Source organism: Silurus meridionalis, chromosome 6 (genome assembly GCF_014805685.1).
Source record: "Silurus meridionalis isolate SWU-2019-XX chromosome 6, ASM1480568v1, whole genome shotgun sequence".
Taxonomy (NCBI): domain Eukaryota; kingdom Metazoa; phylum Chordata; class Actinopteri; order Siluriformes; family Siluridae; genus Silurus; species Silurus meridionalis.
This window is the reverse complement of record NC_060889.1, coordinates 1,817,413-1,829,393: the sequence shown is the minus strand read 5'-3', so window position 1 is coordinate 1,829,393 and position 11,981 is coordinate 1,817,413. Positions and strand designations below refer to the sequence as shown.

At 44.1% G+C, this 11,981-nt stretch overlaps 1 protein-coding gene across 3 annotated transcripts; it reads left to right on the top strand.

Moving 5' to 3' along the window:
• The first annotated feature begins 1,321 nt into the window (after nucleotides 1-1,321).
• On the top strand, nucleotides 1,322-11,853 carry smg7 (SMG7 nonsense mediated mRNA decay factor). 3 transcript variants are annotated; one of them, XM_046852499.1, is made up of 23 exons: nucleotides 1,322-1,453; nucleotides 3,216-3,247; nucleotides 3,448-3,565; nucleotides 3,653-3,785; nucleotides 4,329-4,500; nucleotides 4,608-4,679; nucleotides 4,790-4,940; nucleotides 5,024-5,159; nucleotides 5,265-5,427; nucleotides 5,530-5,686; nucleotides 6,101-6,171; nucleotides 6,249-6,309; nucleotides 6,403-6,522; nucleotides 6,601-7,006; nucleotides 7,094-7,235; nucleotides 7,662-8,044; nucleotides 8,495-8,821; nucleotides 9,546-9,695; nucleotides 10,168-10,251; nucleotides 10,488-10,641; nucleotides 10,886-11,056; nucleotides 11,178-11,326; nucleotides 11,420-11,853. In XM_046852499.1, exons 1-23 carry the CDS (start codon nucleotides 1,428-1,430, stop codon nucleotides 11,531-11,533), a joined length of 3,492 nt encoding a protein of 1,163 aa, XP_046708455.1. In that variant the 5' UTR covers nucleotides 1,322-1,427; the 3' UTR covers nucleotides 11,534-11,853. The 3 variants fall into 3 exon arrangements, with proteins under 3 accessions (XP_046708455.1, XP_046708454.1, XP_046708458.1); XM_046852498.1 differs by having other exon boundaries at nucleotides 8,471-8,821; XM_046852502.1 differs by lacking the exon at nucleotides 9,546-9,695 and having other exon boundaries at nucleotides 8,471-8,821.
• The last annotated feature ends 128 nt before the right edge of the window (nucleotides 11,854-11,981 follow it).

Here is an 11,981-nt window from a genome sequence, read left to right as displayed (position 1 = left end):
AGGATTAATATAAATGTGTTGGTATAAATGTAGCAGGGCTGACACAAGTGTTACTGTATAGGCATAAGTGTAACAGGACTGACACTGGTGTAACAGGATTAATATAAATGTGTTAGTATAAATGTAGCAGCGCTGACACAAGTGTTACTGTATAGGCATAAATGTAACAGGACTGACATTAGTGTAACAGGACAGATATAAATGTGTTAGTATAAATGTAGCAGGGCTGACACAAGTGTTACTGTAAAGCATAAATGTAACAGGACTGATATTAGTGTAACAGGACAGATATAAATGTGTTTAGTATAACTGTAGCAGGGCTGACACAAGTGTTACTGTATAGGCATAAGTGTAACAGGACTGACACAAGTGCAACAGTATGAATGTAACTGGATGTATATAAATGTAACCGTATAAATGAAACAGGACTGACACGTGTTACAGTATATACATAGCTGTATGAAAACAATAATGTTTATAATAAAACAAAATAAAGAAATAAAGCATTATATATTCTATTAACACGGGCAAACACAGTGCATTTCTACAATACATCTTTTCACCGATGCCTGGGATATTTAGCTTTTTTAAAAACATACGGTAGATTTAATTGTATTTTGTAATTGCACATCTTTAATATTTACTCTGACACCAGAACGAGGAGCCGCAGCCGTATTGCTGCACTGACGTCACTGTGGGACATTATCCCCTGAAGTTCAGTGTCATGGTCATGAGAGAGCTAACGCAGAAATAGAGCACCTACTGGACTCAAAGTCCCAGAAGGCAACGCAGCTCCAATAAAAATTCCAGCAAACATCCAGCACTGATAATTAAAGCGTGTCCAAAAATACAGGTAAAATCGAGGTCATTGCTCAATTTAGAATCTTATCTGAACACACATAGAGGTCCCAGTGGCACCAGTTCCAGCTGGAAGTCAATATGGCCTTATGGGTAATGTAGGAAACCGGCTCTTAGGGTGGGAATGGGGACATTTTATAGTTTGGGAAAGGATCAGTTCGAAAATGTTCATATTAAATAAAGCTTGGCTGCGCATTATGATAAAGATTAATATTCAGTTCGTTCAGGGCGGATAATCTTTTTATATAATATAAAAAAATAAATGAAATGTCAATATTAAAAACGTGCGCGCTGTAGAAACAGTTCGCGGGCGCCCTCTAGAGCACCAGTCGTGCTATTTCAACCTGAACTCCCGGTTATTGGTCCAGACATGTATCCCGCCTCGAAGACATGCGATTGGCTGACGGAATTTTATTGACAGAGGTAGCAGCCAATAGGAGCACGAGTTGACGAAACAGTGGGTGTGACACCAGTCTTGCGTTGCTAGCTATGTATACGGGATGGACAAGATGGCGCCGGGGGTTGATTTAGCATTCGGACCTGCGGTGGTTGACGAATAGTCCGACAGGATGAACCTCTGTGGCCAGTATTTGCGGTATGTGAGACAGTAATAAATGCAAAGAAATCGTCTTCGTGCGAGCGGGGGCAGGTTTTAAAGAGCTATCCCGAGTGGCCGGCTATGCTAAGCAATGCTAGGCTATGCTAACCTACGCTAAGCTAAATAGTAACGCTGGAAAGTCAAACCGAGTCTCCGGATTCATTTTAAAAGATTTATTTTTATACATTTTTAATAAATAATTTGAGATTTTATAAAGTTATATATACACATATAGTTTAGGCTCGCATTCTTGTAAGCTTACATTAGCAGACAAAACGACGCAGCACGTACACCAATAATATATTTATATATATTAGATGTACATATCATATATACCAGGTCTGCGCATGCGCACGGGCCATTTTGATCTCTCCAGACAATTAATTGTAGTGTGATGTTGATGTTTGTGATGGATTTTAATGGCTTTTCAGTGGTGCAAAAGGAAAATAAAACAAAACGCATTCTTTTAACAATAGCTGTCTGCCTCGATTGCCGATTTCTATAATAATTTTTAAATTAATTTGATTTCATTCGTCTCTACATGCATATGTAGAGTGAGGCTGCGTCGGGAGCGCGCATAAAAATCTGAAGGGGGGGGAGTAAAAGCGCGGTTGCTATAGATACAGCAGCCTAGCAACTTGTCAGTCAACACAATGTGCTGTACCCATTTGTAACGTGTATAGATGCCGATCAGGAAGCGTTTTCGACGTTGATTCGCTTTTTTGGGCGTTTGGCGAGACCCCCAATGCTCACACTAAGCGATATGTTACGGTAATCTGGACACCCAGAGTCATCCTGGCAGAGCTTCTTTTTTTTGGGGGGGGGGAATATATGTATACACAGTATATATATCGATATTTTTGCTCTAACCAAGAGTTTCTCGCCAAGTCTCGCTCACGATCAGACGTCATCTGGTGGCGTGTTTTGACAGCTCGATGCCTCACGGTCACGTTTTTCAGCTTCCCCGTCTGTTTTCAGACCGCCGAAGCCAATCCCCTCCTCCTGCGATATTTGTCGGTCAGAATTATGGCATCTGATAAAGTCATCGAATCTACAGGGTGTTGGCGGGGTCTTAAATTTTAAATTCGAAGCCTTAAAAAGTCGCTATTCCACGTCTTAAACAATTTCGAGCAGGTCTTCATTTTCCGATGTCTGTGTATCTTCTAACGATCGTTGAAATGCTCCAGCAGCACTTCAGAATGCTTTCGTGGCGTTCTTTCTTTAGTCCGTATATAATTCACTGTATTACGACTACAATTGAGACCCACATGCAGCAGCCAATCAGCTTTCTGCTTTTTTTTTTGACGTTGTGATACAGGTCTTAAATTGTATTTTTAATGGTCTTATAAAGGTCACTCTTGGCCAAGAGTGGTCCTGCCACTCTTGGCCAAGAGTGGTCCTGCCACTCTTGGGCCCTTGAGCAAGGCCCTTAATCCTCAGTGCTTTGACCCTAGCTTCCTGATATGCTATGAAAGCATTTCACTGTAAGGTGCATTTGACAAGTATACAGCTGGAGAACACGACTTCCTCGTATCGCTTTTTTTTCCCCCACCACCGCACGAGACTAACAATTAAAAAAACACACCGTGTCTATTTGAGGCAGCATCCTATCTCGAATCGAATCACCGATCATGTCTCCTGCGCCGATGTCATGCTTTTACACTGGATTTCTGACCCGTCTTGTTTTGCTAGATCGCTTTTGATGCATTACATGTGAATGTGCAGTATTTAATTTTTGTTTGTTTTTGTCTTCGAGCAGGCAGGCAGAGGCCCTGAAGGCTGACATGACAGGTATGGGTGTTGTTTTTCAAAATATTTATTAATTTATGTTTTAAATTATGTTACACACACAATAAGGTCAATAAGTATGTGGACAGTAGTGTAGGGAGAACATCAGAGATGGAGTAGGAAAAGAAGGGCTTATTAGTTAAATTTGTTTTCTATATCGATTACCAAGCAATATGTCTCACGTACCCCGATATGCTTTTCAGATTCGAAGCTCGGCGCCGCCGAGGTCTGGACGTCGCGGCAGGCTCTTCAGGACCTGTACCAGAAGATGCTGGTGACGGACCTGGAGTATGCTCTGGACAAGAAAGTCGAACAAGACCTGTACGGCCTTTTCGTTCACACTCTTTTTATACAGCGCTATTCCATATAGAGTCATATTTAGTGTGTATCTTTTTTTTTACTCTGCAGCTGGAACCACGCTTTCAAGAATCAGATCACGACACTACAGAGTCAGGCCAAAAACCGAGCCAACCCCAATCGAAGTGAAGTACAAGCAAATCTCTCGCTTTTTCTCGAGGCAGCCAGCGGATTCTACACACAGGTAAGCGCGAGTTAGCAATTATGAAGGATTCAGCTCAAGTCCTCTATGTAGATGAGATCTATATGATAATAGCGTAATAATTATAAGGTACCTACTTTATTATTATTATTTTTTGCTTGGCCCCGTGTTTATAACTCTTCAGGACACACGGTCACCTTGCAGCCGAACGTAATCGGTCGGAAATACGTTTTTTTTGTTGTTGCAAATTGTTTTTATAAAAAAAAATAAAAAATTCAATTTTAACGGCGGCGTGTTTTTCAGTGTTAAACTGGGTTCCTATGCAATTTTTTTCTTTGGCTGCATAGAAAGCATCAGAGATCGTAACGTAACACATGTTGTAGTCATTAGTCGATTCACTCAAGCAAATGCTTGGATTTCGAAGTCGATCAGGTTCTGGATGACACTAGTTAGTCTTCTAGCGTAAGAACGTACGGGATTTTTATGAGCGCCAGGCCGCTTTTCAAATAAATCCAGCACGTTGTAAGACGATCTCAAGTTTTCAGGTACAGTTCAATGATTTCTTTTCCCCCCACCCCTTTTCAGTTGTTGCAGGAGCTTTGCACGGTCTTCAACGTGGACCTGCCATGCCGCGTAAAGTCGTCTCAGCTGGGCATCATCAGCAATAAACAATGCAACTCCAACGCTATTGTGAAACCCCAGCCCAGCTCCTGCTCTTATATCTGCCAGCACTGTCTCGTCCACCTGGGGGACATTGGTCAGTCTGTTCTCCGTCACTCGCAAGTGATTTATTTAACTGGACTTGGTTGGTGGGTGGGTTTTATTCCCCACAATTCAAAATGTTTTTTTTTCTCTCTACCGTAGCACGATATCGCAACCAGACCAGCCAGGCGGAATCCTATTACAGGCACGCAGCTCAGCTGGTTCCTTCAAACGGTTAGTCTCGGTTTGTATATTCGCCCCGTATTAAGAAATCGCAGACCTCAGCTTTATAGCGTTCACTATACGCTTTGTGAATCTGGTCTCCGTCCACTTCTTGCCATCAGGTCAACCGTACAACCAGCTGGCTATCTTAGCCTCGTCGAAAGGAGACCACCTCACAACCATCTTCTACTACTGTAGGAGCATCGCGGTCAAATTCCCCTTTCCAGCAGCTTCCACCAACTTGCAGAAAGCTCTTTCCAAGGCTCTCGAGAGGTACGTACCAGAGTTCCGGTTATTTCCACCACGGTTATATCCGCTTTCCTGAGATTCACGAACTGCCTGCGTCTGGCTTTCAGCCGCGACGAGGTCAAGACGAAATGGAGCGTGTCCGATTTCATCAAAGCCTTCATCAAGTTCCACGGGCACGTTTACCTCAGCAAAAGCCTCGAGAAGCTCGGCACGCTGAGGGAGAAGCTGGAAGAGCAGTTTCAGGTACTCAAACAACATCCGCCGGCTTTCTGTGCGGTGCTTCTCGATCGTTTCTGCTCGACGCCTCAAATGTTTTATACACACACACTCTCGTTTTCTTTCACACAGCGACTGATTCTTCAGAAAGCCTTCAGCTCTCAGCAGCTCGTCCACATTACGGTCATCAACCTGTTCGAGCTGCACCACCTCCGAGACTTCAGCAACGAGGCCGACGACCAAAGCTTCAGTCCAGACGAGCAGATCAGCTGGATCCAGCTACTCGGCCTTTTCAGTAAGTTTGGATCAACCAGCTCGGAAATATTCAACGTGAAATATGAGAGAATATTGCCTTTTATGATGTGAGTTCTAATGCAAGTGCGTTTTTTCCCCCCAGTGTCTTTCCTGGGTGTGATGTGCAGCCGAGCCTTATTGAATAAGAACCAAGAGGAGATCATGGGGGAGTGCCCCCTGCCCGCTATCAAGGTGTCCATGGATTGGCTGAGGCTGCGCTCTGGAGTGTTCACCGAAAGCGCCGTTGACCAGAGACAATAGTATGACTCTTTTTGTCCTTTTTTTATTTTTTATTTTTGGGTGGTGCGTCGTTAATTACAGTCCGTGGGGAAAACAAAAGCTGTAAAAAAAAAATAATAAATCAACCAAAAAAGCTGTTTATTTACAAACAAAATGTTCATATTCATGTTTGTATATGATAAAAAATCCGAATGAATTCCCATAAATTCCTTGGAATATTTCCCAAATTGGCCAGATGAAGTTCCCATGGAAAGCGAAGGGGGAATTTTCCACCCCTCTGTAACCCCCTGTCTAAATTCCAGCCATCACCGTGCCTCGTTTTTTTATTTTTTCTTTCGCGAAGATGCTCATGAATTGCGACACGCTCTGCATTTGGCAGGACATTCAGTCCGATTATGCGTCTCATCTCGATTTTCTGTGTCATCTTCACACAGCATTTGGCCGTGGCTGGTGTCCATCCTTAACAGCTTCCAGCCCAAGGAGGAGGACGCGTCGAATCCGTCAGGTAACGCGCGGATCAATTTTATCGTGTCAATGCGTCATGTATAACAGCAGTTAAGCCTGAAACTGGTTGTGTTACAGCTATTCCACTCCCAGAAGAGTTCGAGCTCCAAGGCTTTTTAGCGCTGAGGCCCGCGCTAAGGTACGTTTTAGCACGTTGTATATTATGCGCCAAGCTTACATTTATTTATTTTTTTGGCTCAAAATTTTTCCCCGCTTTGGTCTGATGATCCAGGTTGCTAGACTTTTCCAAAGGACACCAGGGAATCGCGGTCGACAAGGACAGCTTAATAGTTCATGCCCGTCATCAAAGGCTCATCAGTTTGGGCAAATGGGTGGCAGATAACCACCCGGGGTGAGTGGAAACCGTTTTTGTTTTCACCCATAACTCAAAATTCCATTCAGCGTGTTAATATTCTGTCTGCGTCTCCAGTCTAATCCAGTGTCGCAACAGCGAAGGGCTGCTTCTCTTCATCACCGACATCCCGGAGCTGGCAGTGGAGGAGCCGCCGGAAAAGGATCCCTCAGTGTTGCAGGAATCGTCGAACGGCGAGCAGAACCCCAACGACGGTTCTTCCGGCCTCAAATCGGTACTCTCCATGGGAAAGAGCCAGAGCAGCAGTCTGGACGGCAGCGAGAGGCCCGTGGTCACCTTCAAGGAGAACATCAAACCTCGCGAGCAGAGCCGCAACCAGCCGCACAGGGACGCAGCTAAGGAGCGGACCGGCTTTGGCAAGGGCAACGGGATGCCGCTGAAAAACGAGCAGAAAAAGGACGGCAAGAGGAAGAGTGACGTTAAAAAGAACAGTCACGAGAAAGCCTTGGACGCGGGGAAACAGGTGAGGAGGAATCGCTCTTTCTGCGCTTGGATTTGTTTTTTTTTTATTTGGTTCAGCCCCGTTTAATTTCTCTTATACACTGTGAAGGTAAAAACTCAGACGGAAATGAGGAAGACTCCGGTGACAGAGGCCAGAAAAACGCCGGTCACACAGACCCAGACGACCTGCTCTTCGCAGTTTATCCCTATACATCACCCGGGAGCGTTTCCTCCTCTCCCCAGCAGACCAGGTACAAACGCACACTTTCAATCAGTTGTATAGCAAAGTGAAAGTTTTTTACATTTATTTTGGATAAACAAACAAAAAAATGTAAATAGATGCTGTATTTAAAAACAAACATAACCCTCCATGTAAAATAAAGCTGCACTTTAGCACACAAATTCAAATGAAAAAAGCAGTACTAAATCATGAAAATATGCTAAATGAAATAAATATGAATATATGAATAAATATTGAGGTAAATAATTCAAACTGAAACAAAAAGTAACAAAACGGATGAAAGACACAACAAACAGCACGTGTCTGTGATTCGCCTCTAGAGGCCGCTCTCGTACTATTGGTGTGGATTTTTGCCGATAGTTCCAGCAACAAACTGGAGTACTGGAGAAATGAGCGGAAGCATTTTGTAAATTTACTAAACTTTTTTTTACACCAGGTTTTCCTCCGCCAGCATACGTGATCCCACCCCCTGTGGCGTTTTCAATGAACCCTGGCTTCACCTTCCCAGCTGGCGTTTCCGTCCCGACCTCCTTTCTGCAGCCTGCCTCCCATCCTCAGTCTCCCAATCAGGTGCAGTCCGGCAAGCCCTCGCACATTCCCTACAGCCAGCAGAGGCCCTCCGGCCCTGGATCTCTCACTCAGGGGCCTCCTCAACCCCAGGCCCCAACTCAGACCCAGCAACCACAGCCGGCTCCTCCACAGCCTTCCAAACAAGCCCTGCAGCAGAGTGTGCAGCTTCAGGTGCAGCAGCAGCAGTCGCCCACTAAGCAGAACTCGCAGCTGGGCAAGAGTCCACCTCACCACACCGGCATGCAGCAGGTACCCAAGTCACACGTACACACGGTCAGGGGTTTGACGGTACACAAAATTTCACGGTCTGTCACAATCCATAATGGTAGACTGTCATAAAAACGTTGACAGGAAGTGGCAGCGATTTCCCGCATGCAAAGTGCAAATCGTGCTTCCCGGTACGGAGTGAGCAGCCATGGCGACGTGCGGAGACTAAACAAACGTGCAAATCGCCTCTAAATATGTTCGTGAGGGAACGAAGTCCCGCACGTAAAACAAGGATCGCATTCGTTGCACATGTGCTGAAAATCCTTAACCGAAACGGCTCGGTACCAACGCGTGTACCGTTACAACCCTACTCGTTGTAATGATCGTCAGGTGTTTCATATTGTAACATTTTCTGCGCTCTGTTCTCCTGACCGTATTTCCCCCCTGTCTTTTTTTTATTGAACCCAGCCTTATATGCCCGTCTCTGAGCAGGCCGGCCAAATGTGGAGTCAACACCAGGCCCCGGCCTCGATTCCCAAGATGCCCATGCCGGTCAAACCGCCGTTCTTCATGCCTGCACAGGACCACATGAAGCTCTTTGAGCACTCCATGCCTCCCCCTGCCGTGTCCATGCAGCCGCCACAGCCCAGCATGGACAAGAAGATGAACTTTCAAGAAATGAAGATGCAGGATTTCTACTGGGAGCCACCGTACCGCATGACCGAGAACAGGAGCAGCATGGGGGACAGGATGGGCAAACACCAACCCGGGGTCTTTTGCGCAGAACAGGAGAACACCCCCAGGGGGCCACCTTATGAGGTTTGCCAGCACTTATTTATTATTTATTTATTTATTTTATATTTTGGTCATGATCTATATCTCTCCAGGAATACTAATTAAATGTTTTTTTTAATATATATATTATTGTTTGAGTTATTATTTAAAATTAAATAGGAGATTTGAAACTTTCTTTTTCTATTCTTTCTAAACTGTCCTCTGCAAGGGTGCAATTTGGCAGTATTCATTATTCTGACTAGAGGTTGAGCAATGGATTTTATTTCGATATCTAGGTTGGATCGTACTTGCCGATAATCAATTAATCAATTAATTAAAAAAAAAAGGATACTGGATTAAAAAAAGCCACATCCCTCCATGTACAAAAAAAAGGAGAGACTGCAAATTATCTCCTGAAAGTGTCAGTGATTTGCCTCTAGAGGCTGTTCTCGTATTTGATAACGCATCCCGGAAAAACTATAGATTTTTGCAGACGGTTCCAGCAATCAACTATCAAAACCCTTAAATCGGTCGAACACTAATACTGATTTTTTTTTTTGAAATCATTTGTTTGTTTATTTATTTTTTTATAACCGTCATGTATTTGGGCAGAGTCTCTCTTTTGGCTGGAGTTGCTGCTTTTCTCAGACTCTGAGTCTCTCAGGTGCTTTCGTTTCCTAAAGGGCTGTGTTTTTCTCTCTCTTTTTCTTTCTCTTTTTTTCTTTCTCTTCTGTCTCCTGCCTTTCCTGTGTGCTTCATCTCTCACTAGGACAACAAGAGCTCTCCTCTTCTTCCTCCCGACCTGTTAAAAACTCTGGCAGACTTTGAGGAGGAGGAGGAGTTGGTCTTTTCTAAGCCTCATGATTTCTACCAGGCCTTGGCCGGCCCTCTTAATTCTGCTCCCGGAAGAAACATGTTTGTATGTGTTTATTTTTTTGTTGTTTTTCTTTCCCTTTTTCCCCTCCCAACCCCTGTCTTATTCCTATAGGCAGAGCTTTTTATTTATCTGTACACTTTGGGATTTACTGTTCAGAGCAACAATCTTTCTCTCTCTTTTTCTTCTTTGCTTCTGTTTTTAATATTACACTGTGCTCAGGCTGTAGAGTTTCACATATTGCTCATTCATGGTATATGTATTTTTTTAAATTAGGTGTCATTTATATTTTGTGCGAACATAAACGGAAAAAAAACATCTGACGTTAAATGTGTTATGGTTGTCGGTGCTCAATGTTTTTAGATTTTGTTGCCACTTTAGAAAAAGAAAGGATTACGTGCCATTGTGTAAAAAAACTGTCGATAGATTTTTTTTTTTTTTTTTTTTTTACGTAAAATATTAGACATGAACATTTTCTGTTATGCCTGACATTTTAATTTAAAATTTTTTATTTTAGTTATCTAACCAGTCCAGGCTGGACAGTGGATCCGAGGTTATGGGACAGTCCTCTCTCCTACACCGCTCTGTCTTTTCCATTCAGGTACGTCCATCGTTGCATTTATATTAGGTTGTACCTCTAGATGGCAGCAGAATCCACTTTATTACTCTTGTGCAATTAGTTTCTTTTTGAAAGAGTGGGTTTCTTTGTTTTGATTCGTAGTACACGATATAAAAGCTATTTTTAACACCAAATCTTGATTAAGTGCTAGAAATGGCCATTGCTATAAGACTTGCTTTGTATTTTATATATTTTTTTTATTATTTTTTCCTTTTCAGGAGAACTACCAGAACAACAGTATATTCAGAGAGGCTTACGGGAAACACCTCCCTAGCACACAGAAACCCGACGTACCCATGATGCACCAGGAGCACTCGCTTTACTCGCTGTTTGAAGGAACCCCATGGTCACCCTCTCTTCCTGCTAGCTCAGGTATGTCCTCTGTCCTGGCTGCTTTGCTCTAGGACATCTATAGGGGTCTCCAAATTTTGGTTTCATTTTGAAAATGTTCCTGTGCTTGTTGGGAACTAAATGTGAATTTGGATAGTGGCTTTTAATGTACAAAAACAGTAATAATAGTGTGTCCCTGAACCATTCTTGGGACCCGGATCATTCTTGGGGCAATGATTTCATGTTCTGTAATAAATCACAGAGGAGTTTATTCGTGTTCCGTCAGATCACTCGACCCCAGCCAGCCAGTCTCCTCACTCGTCGAACCCGAGCAGCCTGCCGTCTTCACCTCCAACTCACAGCCATGGGGCGCTACCCTTTTCCAATTTTGGCCCCATTGGCACACCAGACAGCCGTGACCGCAGAGCGGCTGATCGCTGGAAGCCTGAAAAGACTGGCAAGCCCTCTTTCTTTGTTTATTCCTTTCCTAATTAATATATTATTTATTTAACTAATATATAAACTAGTTAATTCTTTGTTATAATCTAAACCCGGATATTCAACTTTTGCCTTTGTAGGTGTAAGTGGTTTCGGCCTGGACTACCTGCCAGCCGGCTCGTCTGGCCCAGAGCCGAACAGCTGGCACCAAAGCGCCCCAACCAATAGCTGGGCAGCGCAGGACATGCCTATGGAAGACTCCTCTACTGTCCTACTCGACAGCTTCAAGGTAGCTTTCAGGTCGAACGTAACTCAATATCTGATGTTTAAAAAAAAAAAAATAATAATAATAATTTCAACGAGCCTCTGTGTGTGTTCTCAGTCTATCTGGTCGAGCTCGATGATGCAGCCCGGACCTTCAGCGCTGGAGCAGCTCCTCATGCAGCAGAAGCAGAAGCAGCAGCGCGGCCATGGCACCATGAACCCTCCGCACTGAAGAGAGACGCGAGGCATTCGTGCGGAAACAAACCAAAAAAACAACCACCGATCCCGAAGACGAACGAAGAGGTGCAAAACCAAGAGCTTCTATCGGAAATCAGTTTTTCCGGCGTTAACCCGCGCGCGGAGGCCGGAGACGGCGGCTTGGCGTGAACCGACACGCTCCAAAGCAACCGCTGGAGGGGTGGGGAGGCACAGCCCTCTCCTCTTTCTCTCTTTCTCTTTGTCTCTCTCTCTCTCTCTCTCTCTCTCTATCTTTGTCTTTCTGCGCCTTTTGAAGGCAAGGAGGGAATAAATATAGGCATCTGATCTACCGCACTGCTCAGCATGTAGCCGTTGCAGAACCTGGTCATGTGACGGAGGGGGGACTTTGACCGGGAACTCCCTCTGTGATCACTTCCTGCAAGGGACGACAAAAAAAAATAAGTACTAATCGTGTTTTATTT

Coding starts and splice junctions, on each gene's coding strand:
- smg7 (XM_046852498.1), top strand. CDS start 1,428: ATGAACCTCTGTGGCCAGTATTTGCG. Junction 5,687..6,100: donor GCCGTTGACCAGAGACAATA/GTATGACTCTTT, acceptor ATCTTCACACAG/CATTTGGCCGTGGCTGGTGT. Junction 6,523..6,600: donor GTGGCAGATAACCACCCGGG/GTGAGTGGAAAC, acceptor CTGCGTCTCCAG/TCTAATCCAGTGTCGCAACA.